Consider the following 19,058-nt stretch of genomic DNA (forward strand, 5'->3'; position numbering starts at 1 on the left):
GAAGGGTTTGTTGCAGTTTGAGGCCAACAAGGAACTGTTAAAAATGAGACTTCCTCTATCTACTACCAAAAAAAAACCCCAAACCCTTCTTCCTTATGTAGCTTGTTTGGCCATAGCAGCAACTGTGTGCAGTAGAGTAACCTGGCTAAGATGTGTAAGACCTGAAGACAAGTAAGACCTGTCCATGCCATTAAATGGTGTCATCAGACTGTTGCTTTGCTTTGTGTCTTCCTTTCCTGCCATTTCCCACATCTTTGGAAAGTTTGTGGGAACAGCTGCAGTGTCCTGCCATGGAGTTAGATAGTGGGTCTTCTTTACAGCTCATGTCTATTTGAGTAGTGGCTGCTGTTGACTTCAATTACTTTTTGCTTTTTCTTCCTTCTTCTGCTGGTGAATTCCTGTTCCTTAGCTGGTAAATTGAGACTGCTGGCATGCAACAGACTCTCCAGCTAAACAAAGCTGTCTTCTCCAGCCTGGGCTGCCCCCTGCTTCGTGCTCTGCTGCACGTTGCCTGATTGTTTTGCCCTCATCCTGAATTTTCAAACCCCAAATCCCCAGCAGTCTTTGGATCCTGAAGCGATGTTTGCTTAGGAGTTCATGCTGGCTTCTCAAGTTGTCCTTTGGGTGCTGCATCTGCGTGGGTGCTCTGCAGTATAACGGACTGACAGTCCACCCTCCGGGTCCTTTACTTGCTCTTGCTCTTTCTTCCAGGGGAGATTGCGGTTGGGAAAAGGAGCAGTGTTAGTGTTTGATGTTGTTCCAGGGTGCCTTAAAATCACCTCCTGTATACAACGTATCTTATATGCTTTCCAGAGCTGAAGAATTAAGAGCAGAGAAGGAAATATTAGAGGTGGGATGAGATGCTTTCGGATGTAGTTGTAGAATTTGAGAAGCTCGCTGCAGGGAAGGCTGGATTGTACAAATGCAAGGGTGATGCAGAGGGAAGCTAAGGAGATTCTTAGATCACCATGGGAAAGACTTTTGAGAGGCTGGGAGATATGGAGTCGGCATGGAAGAGAGCTGTGAGTCACAGTATAGAGAAAAGATTCTTCTTGTATTGCTCCTCACCTGTTTTGTGAACTTTTCAGAGAAGTGGGTAGCATCTCAGTGGGAGACTAAACTGTCCCTCAGACATCGCACCACAGTGGCTTTGCCATCCATCATGTTCTATCAAAGGTCAGAGCAATGTCATTATCATCTCATACAGTGCTGATGGTATGCCATCTAGAAAGAGACATTCATACTGCTTAGCGTTTGGTGTCCCAGCAGGGGGTTGTGGAGCTTTGTGTGATGTAGATGGGAGAAAAAGAAATGAGCAAACTCGTCAGACTTTCTTTAGTGATGGCACTGAATTTCTGCAAAGCAGGTTTGAACCAGTGACCTAGAGGTGAAGTGTTTTAGTTCATTGCTAGTCCCCTCAGCCATCTTCTTGCTCTATTTGCAACTACAAAATATCACCCACTTGGTGGCGTTGCAAGGTGTGTGGATGTGCTGAACAAATTTCCCTAGCAGTCTAGAATCCATTGGGAGGGAAAAGGGCAGCATGAGCACAAAATGATTGGTCTAGGCTGAACTAGAACATAAAGAATGAATGGTGAAATAACAAAATATCAGGACGCACCAAAGGTAAGGAAAACTGTAGTGTCAATACTGTCCTCATTTTTTGTGATTTGACACAAAAATGTCTAAGGGCACATAATCATGCACTGTTTCTTAAATGATGCAATATGAATAGCCAACCTTGACTGTACCTTCACATGCTTAGCCCTGTGCTTGCTAATGAGTGTGGTCTTGCTGCCACCAGCAGTTGTTGGCAGGGCAGGGAGCTCTCTGCCTAGCAGCGCTGGTAGGACTTGGTGCTGGTATCACACAAGTTTGTCCCAGAACCTTTAATATTTTTTCTTTCTTAGATGCCAAGTAGTTTTTCTCCTCAAGGAGTGCCCAGGCTACTTCTGTTGCTTTGGACTTCTTGACAATTGTTTTTTCTTTTTTTTTTTTTTAAATTATTTCTCAACATGACTGTGATTCAGGGTCATAATTTTCCTCACATTTCAGGGAATGCATTAATTAGTGCAAAATGCTAAATGTGTTTGCAAAACTTAAATGAAAAATTTGGGATGGTCCACTCCATCCTTCATTGAATGAGCTTCATGTTTGGACATGTGCTCTTTTCTATTTTCAAACTTGCATTGTTCTTTCCCACTCAAATCATAGATTTCCTTACGTATAGTATCAAGAATAGTATTTGTATACATATATATATATATATATGTTTTCAAACATACAATATGTCTGTATTTTGTACATTATATCTTAATGTTACCTTGGCCAAGTATTGTTAGTTTTATGAGAAAGACTGTTGCTCACCATTAGGTTTTCCAGAGAAATGTGTTTCCTCCATTACCTGATGGGCCATTTTCACTGTGTCAGCCGTGGTGGAGGGAACCGTTTTGTCTTCTTTGCTTTTCGTAGTAATTTGAAACACAGTGTTCCTTAGTTACATTTCAAATTGGTCTTTGAGCCCCATCCAATATTGCTAAGAACTCTATGGGTATTGGTTTTGAAATAAAAGCCTGAATGTGTTGTTTCACTGTAGGTTTCAATGAAATCTCTGCTCTTTGATTTCATTCTGCCATTTCATCTGAAAACGAGGATGCTTATGAGAGCAAAATTTAATTGGGTATATTAGAGTCTGAATTTAACGACTTTTGGGGTTATCAGTTAAAATCCTTGTTTGACAACGTAGTTGAATTATGTAGTTCAGTTCTCTAGAGTGTGTTAGAGCATGCCTTGGGGATTGCCTGCTCAGTCTTGGGTTTGGGGTCCCTGGCATGTTTCTCCAGTGGTGGTTTTGAGGACACAATAATGGCATGTAAGTGATAAAGTCTCTGCCACTCTTCCTCTTTCAGAGAATTCGATCGACAGTGGATGAAAAAGAACAGAAGCAGCTTCTGATGGACCTTGATGTAGTAATGCGAAGCAGTGACTGCCCATATATTGTTCAGTTTTATGGTGCACTCTTCAGAGAGGTGGGGACTCCAAACTTGCTTCATTCATAGCACAGTTTGTTTTTCTGCCTTTTTTGTTTTTGCAGTTGCCAATTTACAATAAGGACGAGAAAATTAATTTGTTAGGATTTCTAGACTGCCACCTTTAATCAAGGTTATTTAACCAAGGTACCCAGATGTTTGAGTGCTGCTAAATGCCTAGATGCTCTCCCACTTGTTATTATGTCTGTCTGCATATTTCAGTCTCTCTTTCAATGAACTTGTGGTTCCCCATGCAAGGTGAGTGCTGTTGGGCTGGGTGCAGCTCTGCAGCACCATGCTTGGACACAAGTGTGTGTCAGAAAGAACCACGTGGAGGACACATGCAAACTCAGTATCACTGTAATAAAGGTAGCTGCTGGAAGCAGATTATTACCTGATGTATGTATAGATGTATGTGTGCACATATGTATGTACCAGGACTGTGACAGACCCATGTTTGATGCGCTTCTTCCCTGAAGTGGTTTGTATGTGCAGATGCATAAGGAAGTACTGGTGACCTTGCTGGGTCAGAGCAGCGGGTGGTCCTGTCTCTGGCAGTGGCCCCACAGGATCTGCTTACAGAAGCATGCGTGTGACTTTGGCATAGCCTTCAGTCACGTGTAGATTAATGTCTTCTGAGCTCTGTCATTTGCTTCCTGGATTTCTTGTCCATTAAAGGGTTTATTTTTTCTTTGAATACCTGTACATTTTTTGTGTCTGTAGTGCTCCCAGAGAGGGACTTCTTCTGGTTGTGCACCCTTCATTTGGAGGGCAATCACCACAGTCCATTTCCAGTTCTCATCCCACTATTCTGAGTGCTGCCCCTGGTGGTTCCCTTAGTGTCTGTATTTGATGAAGCAGTGAACAGTTGCTCCTTATCCATTCTGTCCAGACCCCTCAGGATCTTTCGGAGTGTTGCCATATTCCCTGCCTGCCATATCTTCTTCTTCAGCCTGATAAGTGCCAGCTTGGGTCATACACAGAATCCATTCTGATCTTTGATCATCTTTCTTGCTGTTACCTGCGTCTTTTCCAGTTCTTTGCTATCCTTTCAGTACCACAATTGCATTATTGTTCTTGAAAGGAGCAGTACCTGCAATAGCTTGCCCAGGGGTGGTAATTTGGCTTGGAACTTTAATGCACATAAATACTCTGTGCTGTGGAGTGAGTTATCCAATATGATACTTCCATGAATTATATCAAGACCAGAGTTAGAGCATCAAAAACTAAGTAAGCTGACCACTGTTAATCCTGACATAAGTTAGTTCTTCATGGCCAGGAATACAATGTTAGTCACTACATTTTTGTGACTGTTTTAGCATCTACTTATTATACACATAAGTTAAGGTATGCGTTATTCTGCAAGGCAGGTTGGTGACCCTGCACATGGCAGGGGGGTTGAAAGTCAATGATCATTGTGGTCCCTTTCAACTCAGGCCATTCTATGATTCTATGATTCATGCAGTCTGAACTACTGAGTGTGCAGGCTCAGCCTTGGCTGCATGTTGGCAGCTTTGCTGAAATACAAATGATAAGGCTGTCAGCTAGTTTGAAGAAAAGTCTCTGGGCAAGGCCATATCTTGCCAGATGCTGATGAGTAACATGTTTAGAGCTGCGTGAGCCCGTCACCTCTCTGCAACTCTAGGCACATTCCAGAATGTAAGTGCACATACATCAATAATGCAAAAACCTGCTCTGATCAGTGCCCAGCTGTCAGCCTGGTCTTTGCAGCACACTTTGTATTGTCAAAAAGTCCTGTCCTCTTGCAGTTAGGCATTGTTCCTTGGGCAGGGCTTCAGTAAGGTCACTCTGGGATATATTGTATTGGTCCCTGGCATCCCCTCTGCCCTTGCCCTCAGCATCAGTGGTGTGGAGTTCTTCCCCTCACCTTGGTTTCTTCCTGATAGACTTGGATGAGTTTTCTGTCTTGTCATATTAATTACATGTTCTAATATAAATTACACTTTTTAAAGGAAGGAAAATGACAGCAGAGGAGAAGAGAAGTAATGTATTTAAGTGAGAAAAAAGATTTTCAGCAATATGTTTGAACCTGTGTCACTCTCCAACTCTGATCCATTCCCAGAGTAATGGAATCATTCAGCTCACTGTTGCACTGGATCGTAGGACCACATGGGACTAAACCTCTCTCAGGAAGTCCTACAGCAGTACATGTGTCAACAAACCTTGTTTTTCAGCATTTCAAGGTGAAAAGTAAGGAAAACCATTCCGGAAGGCAGATCTTGGGACATTCTACTCTGAGCCAGGATTCAGATTCTCTGGAAATAGATGGAGTTACAGATGGGAAATTTTCTTCCTCCTGCTCCTAAAAGGTGAAAAACTTCACTCTGAGTCTCTTTAGAGGAGCTAGAACATGGAGCAGTGTCACGGAGTTATCTAGATCAATCTATGCCCGTGAGGGGGGGCAGTAGGCCTGTGGGCCCTCTGGCCCCCAAAAATGTGAAGGGAAAAAGGAAAAGGGTAGGGAGAGCTGGGCTGAAAGACAGAGCAGCAGCAATGATCTAAGGAGAAAACTAAATTTTACTATGATATCGGAATGCGAGATAACACAGTATAATACGATCTAATTGAAATTGAGGCTAATAAAATGTACATGATGTTATGATGTGGAATACCAGTAGCAAAATTACAACACCATGACATTCCACCTGTTATTCTATGTCACTACATCATGCTTAATATATATACCTATATGCAAACAAACAATAATTAAAATGCCCTAACCTGTGCAATAGCATCCATAGATAAGTCCACCCCTTGGTCTCTAGCCCACTTATATGTTGCATCCCTTCCTTGATGGCCCGAGGTCTCATGGGCCTACCGAGCTAGAAATAATTCACCCTTGTTCTGCCAGTCCAAGTCTATTTGAGCCACCTCAATTTTGGCAGCTTGATCTACCTGATGGTTGTTTTGCTGTTCTTCAGTAGCCCGACTCTTGGGCACATGGGCATCTACATGGCACACCTTTACAACCATATTTTTTATTCATGCAGCAATGTCTTCCTACAGTTCAGCAGCCCAAATAGGTTTACTCCTCTGCTGCCATTTATTTTGCTCCCCTGCTGTAACCACCCCCATAAGGCATTTGCCACCATCCATGAGTCAGTGTAAAGATAAAGCATTAGCCATATCTCCTGTTCAGCAACATCTAAGACCAGTCGGACAGCCTTTACCTCTGCAAACTGACTTGATTCTCCTTTTCCTTCAGTGGCCTCTGCAACTTGTCGCACGGGGCTCCACACAGCAGCTTTCCATCTGCGATACTGCCCCACAAAACAACACGATCCATCTGTGAACAGGGCAAATTTCTTTTCATTTTCTGGTAGTTCAGTGTATGGTGGGGCCTCTTTGGCACGTGATACTTCTGCAGGTGATGTTCCAAACTTTCTACCTTCAGGCCAGTCCATGATCACCTCTAGGATTCCTGGACAGCCACGGTTCCCTATCTGAGCTCGTTGTGTAATCAGTGCAATCCACTTGCTCCAAGTGGCATCAGTAGCGTGATGGGTGGAGGGAACCTTTCCTTTAAACTTCCAGTTCAGCACTGGCAGTGGAGGTGCCAGGAGGAGCTGCATTTCAGTGTCGATTACTTAGAAGCAGCCCGAACCCCCTCATATGCGGCTAAGATCTCCTCCTCAGTTGGAGTGTATCACTCTTCAGACCCCCTGTACACTCTGCTTCAGAATCCCAGGGGTTGGCCTCAGGTCTCTCCTCAGGCTCTTTGCCACAGACTCCAGGTGGGACCTTTCTCTCCAGCAGCAGTGTAGAGGATGTACTTTAGATCCTGTCCCATCCATACTGGCCCAGGGCCACGGCTCGGGCTACCTCCTGTTTAATCTGTTCGAAGGCCTGCTGCTGTTCAGGGCCCCATATAAAATCATTCTTCTTCTGCATCACCTGATACGGGGGGCTTACACTGAGGCTGTAGTTGGGAACATGCATTCTCCAAAAACCCACTACACCCAGAAAAGACTGTGTCTCTTTCTTGCTAGTGGGTGGAGACACAGCAGTGATTTTGTCAATCACATCTGCTGGGATGTGATAACGCCCATCTTGCCACTTCATCCCTAGGAACTTCTAGGCAGGTCCTTTCACTTTGCTTTGCTTAGTAGCAGAACCAGCTTGCGGAAGAATTTGTATTATTCCCTCTGCTTTCATGCAAACTTCCTCTGCTGTGTCGCCCCACACAGCAGTATCATCAATGTATTGCAGGTGCTCAGGAACACCGCCCTGTCCCAGTACAGTTTGGATCAACCCATGGCAGATGGTTGGGCCATTGACAAAACCATGACAAGCAGGCAACTCTCAATCACATAATTGGCAAGAAGGTTGTGGCAGCTTCAGGAAGAACATTAGGACAGCTGTGCTGTTCTGAAAGGCAGGTACCTCTCTGAAGGAGTGAGCAGTTTGTGCTGAGAAGCAGAGCTCTCCCCTGATGAGAGCAGGAATAGTAAGCCAAATTGGATGGAACTTACTCTGAAGATGGTCATATAACTGTAAACAGACAAGTTGCTGTGACAGCCTCTATGAGTATAAAACGTTTGGTTTGGAAAGGCAAAAAATACTGCAGGTGAATGTTTTCCCAACTCATATTCTCACTTGTTCTGCAAGCATTTTCTGATAGGGAAAGGTTTAAAATGCTGCTTTGTCTCTGGCAATTCTGACAGTTTGAAAGCTTCCTCTTGAAAAACTGCTAAATGCCATAAGCTACAGCTGTACCATTGATTCATGAAAACCAGACTGTGGCATGAATTATCTTCATGGAAGCTTGACATGGGACTGAGTCTTTTCTGGGAATTGGTATTGGTTGTCCCTCAGCCATCAGCACCACTACCCGTGTTTTATTTGCTCCTTGTTCTTCAATCATGTGGTACATCCTTCTACTAGGTATGCCTACAAATACAATGTAATGTAAATCAATGCAAAAACTGTATGTAAATTATCAGCAGTGGAACTTTTGTGTGAGATTTTAGGCACTCAATTAGATGAAATGAAATGACCTACTTAGTGAAACATGAATAATGGAAAAGCAACATTTCAACCTTCGCATGAATAAAGGAGACTTCATCATGCTGACATCCGATGGCACCTGTGCTAGAGTCTCTTGCCAGAGCTGTGAGGTTGTGACCTTGATGTCACCACGTCACATCCCCATGGTGGTACAGCATACTTCGTTCTGTTGAGGCAGCTGTTGAACGGACTGCTCTGCTGCTTCTGCGAAGACCCCAGTTAGAAAGTTTCACCCTTTTTTCAAGAACAGGAAGCATCCCTGACCGCTGACTTCTTCATGTGTTGCAGTTGAGATGGCTTTCATGTCCACAGCTTGACTTCTTAAGAGAGAAGGTTACTTCTAGTAAAGCCTGAGGAATGAGGAGAATCAGGAAGAGAAGCACAGGAAGGGTGGTTGTGCTGTTATTCCTGGCTGTAGGAGATTGAGAGCCTGATGAAGTCAGCTGGCTTCCCCATAGTGCCCCAGTGAGACCATTGACTTCTGATTTACAGAGCAAACAGAGCTTTCCACATCAGTCCTGAGAGATGGCATGTTGCAGAAGGTCTGGTTACCAGGCTAAATTTGTTCCCTCTCAAAACAATATTTGCCAGATGGGAGACGAAGGAGAGGATGGCTAGGATTTCTGCAAAGATTTCACTTCTAGTGAGAATACAAGAGTACCAGGCTGAGCTATGCATCTGCTCTGGGTGACTCTGAGACTTGCTCCCTCAGAGCTGCTGTTTGGAGGGCAAAGACATCTTTGAGAAAAGCAGTTGTCATTTCTTGTGTGTATGCTGCAAGCTTTGCAGCTGACCTAGTTTGTGATTGTTCCTGTATCCCAACCACACTAACTACTCTTTTAAGGTCACTGTTCCTGTTACTTTCTTATCAAGAGGGGAAGAGGAAAAAAGCCTCGTCTAACTTGGGATATCAGCAGCAACTTCTACATACTGTGAATGTAGCCAGGCCAAGTTTAAATCAACAGACTCAGTAAATGATAATGCAAAATTAATTGCAAGTTGTAAAATAAGCCCAGGAAGCCAGGTAAAGCAGGTCATGGGACCTCGAGCTGGTATGAGGGAAGAGTTGGTAGTATGACTGTGACAGCAGCACAGCACTGATGTTGATTTGGGTTGTGGACATATCCTTGGTCTTTCGATACAAGGTCTTTGTTGTCTTCGCTGCTGATGTCTGCTCATCTTGAGTCACCCAGAGAAGAGTGGAATGGAGCGCCACTTGCAGTGCCCTGGGAAGTACTTTCATAATACACATTAGTTTCTTGAAGTAGAATCATAGAATCCGTAGGGTTGAAAGGGACCTCTAAAGGCCATCCAGTCCAGCTCGCCCGCTATACACAGGGACATGCACAGCTGGATCAGGTTGCCCAGGGCCTTATCCAGCCTCACCTTGAAAGTCTCCAGGGACGGAACACCCACCATATCTCAGTAGTTTCTTTTTCCCAACTCTTGAAAGTGGTGTTTAAAGTCCTGCTCTGTGATTTTGGCCCAATAAACACTCTGTTTAAACCTATGGGATATCTAAGAATTTTCAACAGTTAAAAGACCTTTGCAGACTACTCTAGAAACTCTCAACTCTTTTTTGTTGATGACAAGTTAAGTTGAGTTGAGATTCGAAGAAGAATGAAAGCAATTATATTTCATGAAATTTTATACTACACAAAAGCATTCAGACAAAGGAGATGACAGTCAGTTTAACTTTCCTGTGACAGAACAGAACTACAGCTAGAAAAAGAAGTAATAGAAGAATAAATATTTCCAGTATCCTGTATTCTCAGTCAGAGACAGGGTTGCCCTCTGTCCCGAACATCTCTGTTAATTATATGAAATAAGTATAATATTCAGAACAGAGCTAGTCATTACAAAGACTCAAAAGTGTCTCCCAGCGACAACAGAAGACACAACATCCAGGCAGGCTCTTAAATCTGTAGTGTTGATTATTTCAACATATTCATGTGTGCTCGGTACCTTGAAGATGAGTCTTTCATTTGACTGAGACTCCGTATGTGATGTAGCTGCTCTGTAGCAGTTCTGTGGAGGTCTTCGACATGCTACCTGACTGTGGAAGCCTTCAGCTGTTTCAGAATGGCTTGAGATGTCTGGTCAAATGAGCAGTCCCCAGTGCTTAGGAAAAGTGCCCTATGTGTCTTGTAAGGAAATGTGGTGGGAGTCTCCATTCACTCTCATTAGTATAGATGTAACTTGCATAAAGGTGCACTAACGTGGTAAAACTGCAGTGTTGGCAGTGCAGGATCATAGACTGGTTGAGGCTGGCGGGGACCTCTGGAGGCTGTTATGTCAAAGCTCCCTGCTCAAGCAGGGCTACCTGGTGCAGGTGGCCCAGGACCATGTCGAGGTGGCTGTGGGTACTGGAGATTCCACAACCTCTCTGTGCAACCTGTAACAGTGCTCAGGCACTTTGCATAGTCAAATGTGTTTCTGGATTGTGTTCCTAGGGAGCCTCCTGTGTTATGGTTTGTGCCCAATGCTTGTGTCCTGGCACTGGGAAAGAGCCTGGCTCCTTCCTCCCCGCACTGTTCTTTCAGGTATTTATAGTCATTGATGAGATCCCCCTGAGCCTTCTCTTCCCCAGGCTGAACTCACCCTTCATCATCTTTTTGGCCCTTGGTTGGACCCTCCTGTGGCTCCATGTCTCTTGTGGTTGGGAGCCCAGAACTGGACTGAGCACTCCAGACGTGGCCTCACCAGTGCTGAGCCAAGGAGAGGGATCACCTCAACCTCCTGGCAGTACTTAGCGTAAGGCAGCCCAGGATACCATCAACCTTCTCTGTGGCTGGTTCATGTTCATCTTGTCTACCAGGACCTCCAGGTCCTTTTCTTGGCAAACTGCTTTCCAGCTCAGGGGCATCTCTGTAATGTATTTGATTGTGGGCTGGCAACTAACTGAAGACAGAATTCAGAAGTGGAAGCAGACCAGATGCTGGTAAAGACACAGATTTAGTGTATGTCCTGGACCATTGGTAGAGAAGGACGTTTTTTGACATGCCTGCAAGATGTGCATTAGCATCTGGTGATTTAGTACTTGAAAAGGAATGAAATATATTCTTTGGAAGAATAGCTATAGCTGGAAGAGAAAAACTAAACTTCTTCCTTTGTCATTTTGTAATCAGAATCAGCCCTTTTGTTCTCGGTAAGGTTTTTCAGCCCTGCCTGTAGGAAGGTTCTTTCAAGTTCCAAGAAGGGAGGACAACCTGCAGGATTTTGACTCTTAGCACCAGCCTTTGAGAAGCTGCGTAATTGAAAAGCCCTCTCAACTCTCTTCACTAATCTTGCTGATATGAATTCATGTTGATCAGGTAGACTTCTATATCGCCAGGTTAATATCCACACCCAGGGTTTCTACATGGTATATATTTCAGGGGATAGAGTAAACTGTGTCTTGATTTGATTTTTCTTCTCCTTTGGTTCTTTTAATCATGATCAGTTTGAATGTTGTGGTGACACACAGACATGTTTGAGTGTTCAGTAATGCACACCACAACCCTGCAGACATACAAAATGCACTGTGAAGCTTTTGTTACAGCAACAGCTCCAACAACAACAGGTTGCCTGTTGTTCCACAAAAGTTGGCGCAGCTGGAAATAAACGTGAGGCTGAGGGTGGTCAGTCATATTGTGGCATTCCCAAATGCATCCAGTTCCCTGTCTTAGTACAGTCCTGCAGGAATGTGGCACACTAACCGTTTTTAAGGCAGGGCTGCTCAAAGCAGAAGTAATGTCTTCAAAGATTCTGCGGGCAGTAGAGCATGTCCTTGTTTGCTTTCACTGTGGATAGTTGATAAGCGTCTGGTATGGTTCCAGTTTCACTTGATCTCACATGCATCACTAACACTGCATCCACGTTACTTTCTCTCAGCCACTCTTGATACAGAAGTGCCACGACTGCACTTCACATTTGTTGCCAATGCTGAAAGGGGAACACTTCTGCATATGTAACATAAATTCATTTCTACAGTTTAAATCAGATCAGGTCCTCAGCCAAATCCATCCATAGCCAACCCTTCTCCAGCATCCTGAGCTCTCCTTTCTCCATGTCTCTCTCCACAACTGCCTTGTGTCAGTCACTTGGAATGGATGTGTTCTCTTTCCTCTGTGCTGCATTTTCCTCTTGGTGGTGTCCCAGCCTCAGCATTCTGCAAAGTGCCTTTTTGATCAGTGCCTTTTGCTTTGTTTCAGGTGAAATGTGTGTTCTCCGGGTTCAGGCTTATAGCAGCCCTTTCCCTTATGTGGGAGGTGTGAGCTGATACCAGTGTGTGGGCGAAGGATGTTTTACACCACTGAAACTGTCCCCTTTTGTTCCCACTGGCCCCTTTGCTGGCCTTCTGTGTTCCCGCTAAACCAAGCATGTGGTCTGGAGATGGGTCTTGGTGGATGCCATTTCTTGACCTGTTTTTCAAAGGAGGTCATTCCGAGTAGATGCAAAGCCCATTTTTGTCCTAAAAACCTGTGGCTTGGCATGCTTTTTTAATCCTCTCAGTAGAACCTGAGAATTGCTCCTGGCTGAAGACATGAAGACTGGGAGGTTGCTTCAAACAGAACTGACTTGGGGTGCACCAAATGGGAGCACGGGGCTTTGCAAGAGTGCCAGCATTTCTGTGCTCTTGGTTTTTTTCCTCATTTCATTTCCACGTGCTCAGTGTGTGTGTCTGTGTTATTGTCTGATTGGGGATAATTACTTCAGGAGGCTTCTTCTCTATTTGTCACTTCCTGTATTGCAGGAGATGCTGCTTGGCAGTGCTTCAGATGGTGCCTCACCACAGTGGGCAGCCAGGCTGATCAACCACATCTTGCAGTTAGATTTTGGCAACTAATGCAGTTTTAACAGTGATTTTGATGCAGCCTGTAGAGTTTGTCATTTCTGGTGGGGACAGTCCGGTTCTGGTGGTGTGGTATTCCTAGGAACAGCACACTGCATGAAGTGCATTACACTGTACAGAAACAGCTCATACAGAGCCTTCTGTGATCCTCAATGGGAGTTAAAATGTTTAAAATTTGAAATAGCTAAGATCAATCCATGGCTAAGCTGTTTATCACCATGCATACTGCAGCAAGAGATGAAATTCTTCCATACATAATCTTTGTGGCGATCCATTTCTTATCCCCATCTTGAATAGGCTGGCTCACTGATGTTAGGAGAGAACTTGGTAAGAAGACGTGCTGCTCTCCTCTGATTGTTCAGCTTAGTTTTTCATAGAATCATACCCCATAAAGATCATCTGGTCCAACTCTTCTGCAGTGAGCAGGGACATGCAGAGCTCGACGAGGTGCTCAGAGCCCCGTCCAGCCTGACCCTGGGCGCCATCCTCCACCTCTCCGGGCAGCCTATGCCAGTGCCCCACCTCCCTTTTCATTTAGCAGAGATGTGCCTTAAAAGTTTTCTGCATTTAAATTAACTGCTAAATGCCAGTCAACAAAACTCCCTGTCCTCCTGGATTTCTTTTCATTTTCTCTTGCTTAGGTTATATCTCCAAATGCAGTATGAAATGTTCTCTGGCCTATGCAGAATTGATGTAAACTGCAGGGTATGGTAGTCTTACCGTGCATGGCTATGTCTCACTGTGTCATCAGCCTCCTTGAGAGCCAGACAGTTTTTGAGGCATATGCAATGTCAAGTCTGATCTTGTCAATTAGATTTCTCTGCTGGTAGATGGAGTGATGAGAAGTGGATAATAGGGGTGATTTCTCCATTGCTCTCAATGACTAGTTCAGGCTCGCTGCTGATCAAATGGCTGAAATTAATCAGGATGGAATTCTTCCTTCCTGTCAAATGCACGTTGCTGTTTATGTGTTTTATTGGATTTGAGGGATATCTGAATGCTCTCTGGGTTTTTGTTTCTCATTTAAGCTTGACAGTAACAAAGATTCTTTTCTTTTTCCAGGGTGACTGTTGGATCTGTATGGAGCTCATGTCTACCTCGTTTGATAAGTTTTACAAATATGTATATAGTGTATTAGATGATGTTATTCCAGAAGAAATCCTAGGCAAAATCACTTTAGCTGTGAGTATTTTGTTAAGCTTTTTTTGTGTGTGTGTTTTTTTGAAGCTAGTTTGAAAAATTCAGGGCTCTTACTTAACGTGTAAGAAAGCTGCTTGATCTGCATGCAGTACAACTGCTGCTGTTATATTGCGTTGCAGTTTTAATGAACCTTGAATATATTCTAGTTTTCCTATAACATATTACATAGTGGAGAATCAGGTCCTGGGGGTCTGTAACTTTGACTCTGCCCAAATGAACCCTTGGTTGTCTAAACATGAGGGTAAGCATTGGCTCTGCAGAACAGGCTTTGGGGTTTGGGCTGTGGAGGAAGGAGTGTTGAAAAGTATCCTGAGATCTCTGTCCTGCTGCTGCCCATAGAACTCTGTTGGGCCCATTGGATTTCTGCAGGAGAGTCTGGGCCCCTATGGTCCAGAAACTCCTGGTGCCATTGTGCAAAGGCTCCTAAAAATGTGGGTGTGTTCTTCAGCAGGTTCATAGTCAGTTTGTTCTGGTCCAAAAAAAAAGTCACGGCCAAGCCAAGTGGGTTATTACAGTGGGGCCTGTAAAAGGTGAAGGACTGCAGTAGTCAGGTTTGAAAGTGACAGGAAAATGTGAGTGACATGTTGTGACAAAGCATAAACAAACTGCCTCTCTATTGGATCTACAGTAAGTTGATGTCATGCTTTGTCAGAGTGGTTGGGAAGTGCTCATCAAGTTGCAGCCCATGACAAATTCTGCTGAAGGTCGGGTCCTGGGAGAAAGCCATCATCCTCACCCTTCCAGAAGGCATCTTTATGAAATATTGTGCCTACCTGAACCTGCAGTCACTTCGTAGAAGCTAGCAGGCTGCCTTGATGGCTCACACACCCTTAGGTGTGTTAAAAGTCAAGACTGAAAATCCAGTCTAAGACGGCTGATGGCTGCTGTGCTACTTATGGGATGCATCATCATACTACTGACCAGCTAAATGTATTACTGGCTGAAGCAAGACCTGTGCTTCAGCTTGGTGTGTTTCACCAGATCACCCTTGATTTCATGCTAGCGCTCTGTTACGGAGCTCTGGGCTCAAATCTGGGAGCAGAAGATTCTGACAGGGACCAGGAAGACCATCCACTCATTCCTCCACAGGCTATCTAGAAACCAATTGGTGGTTTGCTCTTCAGCAGGGTGTGGTGGCTTCAGCTGACAAGCAGAGCCTATACTGGGAGGGCAAAAGGAGGTAGTGGGGAGGGACAGTACTGCAGCTGCCCCCACTTGGGCTCAGCAGAGCTTGCCAGAGCTTCTCCTTACCTGAACTCTTGGACACAGGATTATGTGAGCAGGAAGGAGCGTGCACACCAGGAAATGCAGGAAAGAAGGAGCAGGCTTTTGAGGCTTTTTGTCCTCAGGTATGCAACTTCAGAGAGCTTACCAGCAGAACACTGACATCCTCTTGCCTTCATCATTAAGGCAGTCTTATCAGTTTCACTGTTCTGTGTGAAATCAAAACTTTAAAACTTCTTTTTTTTTTTTTTTTAATTGTCCTGTGTATCAGGCTTTTTGAGTATCTCTTCCACGTGGTTTTGTGAATGAGTAAATCATAACAGTGTCCTCTGCAGCTCCCACACCACTGAGATGAGGAGCTGCTGCTCAGGCAAAGGAATGGCAACATCAGAATAGGGCATTTGTTTCTTATGGAAAGGGTACAGCACAGGGCTCGAAATAGGTTCTTACTTAAGTTAACTAATGTCAGAAATTACTTCATCTCTTGCTTTCCTCTCCTGAAGTGTGATCTTTCAAAGTTATTTGCCCTCTTAATATCACCTTCTGTTTGCAGGAAAAATTGTGAGAAAAACGTTTTAATCATATAGTTTATTTGCAGCATTTATGCCTTTTTGCATTTAATGTTTTTCTCCCCTGCTCTTGGAACTCCGGCAGTTGAATAATCACAGGAATTTCATGACATCTGCTTATTTTTCATCTGTATTTTTTCTAGACTGTGAAAGCACTAAACCACTTAAAAGAAAACTTGAAAATCATTCACAGAGGTAAGTTCTTGTCTTTTCTTCTTCTTGCCTACAAAACTAATGGCAAGAAAATGAAGCAAGCTTTGCATCAAGTCACAGTGTAATTAGCACAGGCCCTGCCACAGATGGGAGCGTGGGGAGCAGTACGGATTCTGCAGTGTGACCTCAGGGGTTGGTGGCTGTCTCCTTGCCTCTCTGATCCATGTTTTTCCATACCAAGCAGGGGTTGGACTGTTGTAGTGGGCTTTCAGGGTCATTGGGTGGCTCACTCCATCTCCTGTCGCTGCTGGTTGGACCCTCAGTGGCCATGAGCACTCTGTGCCTGGGGCCCATGTGCGGCAGTCACTATTGGTGCTGATTCTCTGCAGCTGCTCTTTGGGAAATTGAACACTCCAGCTGAGACTTAACAGTTTAAATTTCTTCCCCTTACAGATATCAAACCTTCCAATATTCTTCTGGACAGAAATGGAAATATTAAACTCTGTGACTTTGGCATTAGTGGACAGCTTGTGGACTCCATTGCCAAAACACGAGATGCAGGGTGCCGGCCGTACATGGCGGTGAGTGGGGCTGAGCTTGGTGCTGGGGGCCTGTGGGCTGAGCAGCTTCCTGACCCTCTTCACCAGGCCTGGCTCAGAGCGTTTGCCCAAAGTGCCAGCTTGGTTCACGTGGGATAAGCACTCCCTTCCCGGAAGAAACTGAACTCTAGAATAAGCACAGTTAGTAACAGGGGACAGTCCCCTCCCTGCCCACTGCCACCCCTCTGTTGATGCAGCCCAGGGTACTGTTGGCCATCTGGGCTGCAGGAGCACACTGCTGGCTCATGTGCAGCTTTTTGTCCATCAGGACCCCCAAGTCCTCCACAGGACTGCACTCAATGAGTTCTTCCCCCAGTCTGTAGTCATACATGGGATTACCTCTACTTAAGTGCAACACCTTACACTTGGCCTTATTAAACCTCATTAAATTCTCGTGTGTCCACTTTTCAAGCCTGTCCATATCCCTCTGGATGGCATCCCTCCTTTCTGTTGTATCAAGTGCACCACTCAGCTTGGTGCCATCAACAAACTTGCTGGGGGTGCACTCAGTCCTACTGTCTGTGTTGTTGACAAGGATGTTGAAGAGCGCTGGTTCCAGGACAGACCCCTGGGAGACACCACTCGTGACCAGCTTCCACCTGGACATGGGGCCATTGACAACAACCCTCTGGCTACAACCATCCAACCAATTTTTTATCCACACCTTTCAAAATCACAGTGATTTTTGAAAACCACTTTATTTCCAAAGTGTACCATAACTTAATTCCAAGAGAACGTAATTCTGGAGAGCAGTGATAGCAGCTGCATGGAAGTTGCTCGCTCTGTGCCGTGGCTCCTGGGAGTCTGTCCTGCTTGTTTGTTTCCCTCCTACTCCCAGTGATAAACACTTTCAGCGCTGACTGAGAGTTCAAATACACAGCACATCAGGCTGCTCTGAAAAAGCATTCCTGGGTTTTGCCTGAGTTTGAGGAGTAGCTTGTGTCTGAACTGTTTGACTGCTGGTGTAAACATAACTAATTCCAGTGGCACCTTGTACTCCTTGTGCTTCAGTATGCTGAAAAATACTGTGTCTTCTGAACTGTCTTATCTAACAAGGTTCAAGAAAAAAAGAAGGATAATCTCTCCCTTTGAAAGTATAATTCCCATCTGGTCTAGCTAACTGCTGTCCCATGGCTTTTATCTGACTGTGGTGTCCCAGGAAAACCTGTTTGCCCTGATTCTGATCTGTGCAAACACTGAGCCTGAGTTTCTGAGCATTTGAGCTTCTCTGTTGACTGTCCTGGTAGCAAAGTGAGCTGGCTGGATTTGATGAAATCTTTTGGAGTGTTTGGAGACCAGTGCTGTGGGAAAACAGTGTGTGCAAGTCCCAGAACCACCTAACTTAGTGAAATGGGATGCTTTGTTTATAGACCTGGGTGGTCTAGAGAGAGTTAGGGGCAGGTCTCCTTTCTGAGCTCTTTTGGCAAGTGTCTGTAATTCCTTGCAGGGAAGAGAACCAGTTGGAGCTACTCAGCCTGTTGTGTTGATGGGGTTTAGGATGCTTTGGGCTGAAGCAGAGGGCCCCAGCGTGGGATGGAGCCGGGGCAGAGCCTGCGATCCCTTGCTCCCAGGCTGCCTGCTGCCCTGTCCAGGCAGTTCTGGTTGCATCACTTGGTGGAATTAGGAATACTGTTGACTTTCCCCTATCCTCTGAGGTGTGCATCAGTTCTGTATATAGGGGTCTTGCTCACCCCTTGTCCCCTTCAAGTTCAGTGAACTGTAATTAAGAGAATTCATATTACTGCTTTTGCTTCAAACTGTGGGTAGATGGTTAGCTTTGCTCAAACTGTTGGTTTAATTATTACATGACAAATACTGGTGTGTATGTGGATAGCTATGCTTCTTCATTTCCCTTGGGACTTGGGTGAGTCAATAATACTTCTTGATTTCCTTCCTTGTCCATTTACACCATGTTCTTTGTGCACTTCTATCGCCAGTTCCAGAGTGGGTTGGATTTTTAAGTGAGAAAAATGTTCCAGTTGGGTTTGTAAGAGCCTTGGCATGGTATGTGGTTTGTGGGATGAGCCAGCAGCTGGCAACTGGTGTGGGAGACTGCTGGCCTCTTCCCTTCTCTCCGACTCAGTGACTGCTCTCCAAGTCCACGTGCATTCCCATGTACTGGGAGGCCTGGGAAACAGGGAGATGTCCCCAGCAAGCAGACACAACTGCCAGCTCCTTCTCTGTGGCAGCAAAGGTTGATGTTGTAGTGACGCTGAATTTACCTGGAAGTGAGTCAGGCCTGTCGCACTCCTTTGGAAAGCTAAATAATTGGCTTTAGTGTGAAATAGGTGAAGGGTGCTAGCTAGGCTTCCACAGTGTACCAGGGTAGGTCTGATGAGGGCTGCTGGACTGTGCTCCGTGATGATGAGAGCATGTTGCCTTGCTCGGCCTTTGGCGCTTGCAGTAATTCTTGTAGCATGAG

The 19,058-nt window shown here is 44.9% G+C and overlaps 1 protein-coding gene across 8 annotated transcripts in view; it reads left to right on the plus strand.

The window, feature by feature from the left end:
* MAP2K4 (mitogen-activated protein kinase kinase 4) overlaps nucleotides 1-19,058 on the plus strand; it is an 88,584-nt gene that overhangs the window by 53,710 nt on the left and 15,816 nt on the right. For all 8 annotated transcript variants that reach the window (XM_040649617.2, XM_040649615.1, XM_040649614.2 and 5 more), the window contains 4 exons: nucleotides 2,910-3,029; nucleotides 13,954-14,073; nucleotides 16,028-16,079; nucleotides 16,491-16,618. In XM_040649617.2, coding sequence (XP_040505551.1) covers nucleotides 2,910-3,029; nucleotides 13,954-14,073; nucleotides 16,028-16,079; nucleotides 16,491-16,618 — 420 coding nt within the window. The remainder of the gene's footprint in view (nucleotides 1-2,909; nucleotides 3,030-13,953; nucleotides 14,074-16,027; nucleotides 16,080-16,490; nucleotides 16,619-19,058) is intronic.

This window comes from Gallus gallus, chromosome 18 (genome assembly GCF_016699485.2).
Source record: "Gallus gallus isolate bGalGal1 chromosome 18, bGalGal1.mat.broiler.GRCg7b, whole genome shotgun sequence".
In the NCBI taxonomy this organism is placed as follows: domain Eukaryota; kingdom Metazoa; phylum Chordata; class Aves; order Galliformes; family Phasianidae; genus Gallus; species Gallus gallus.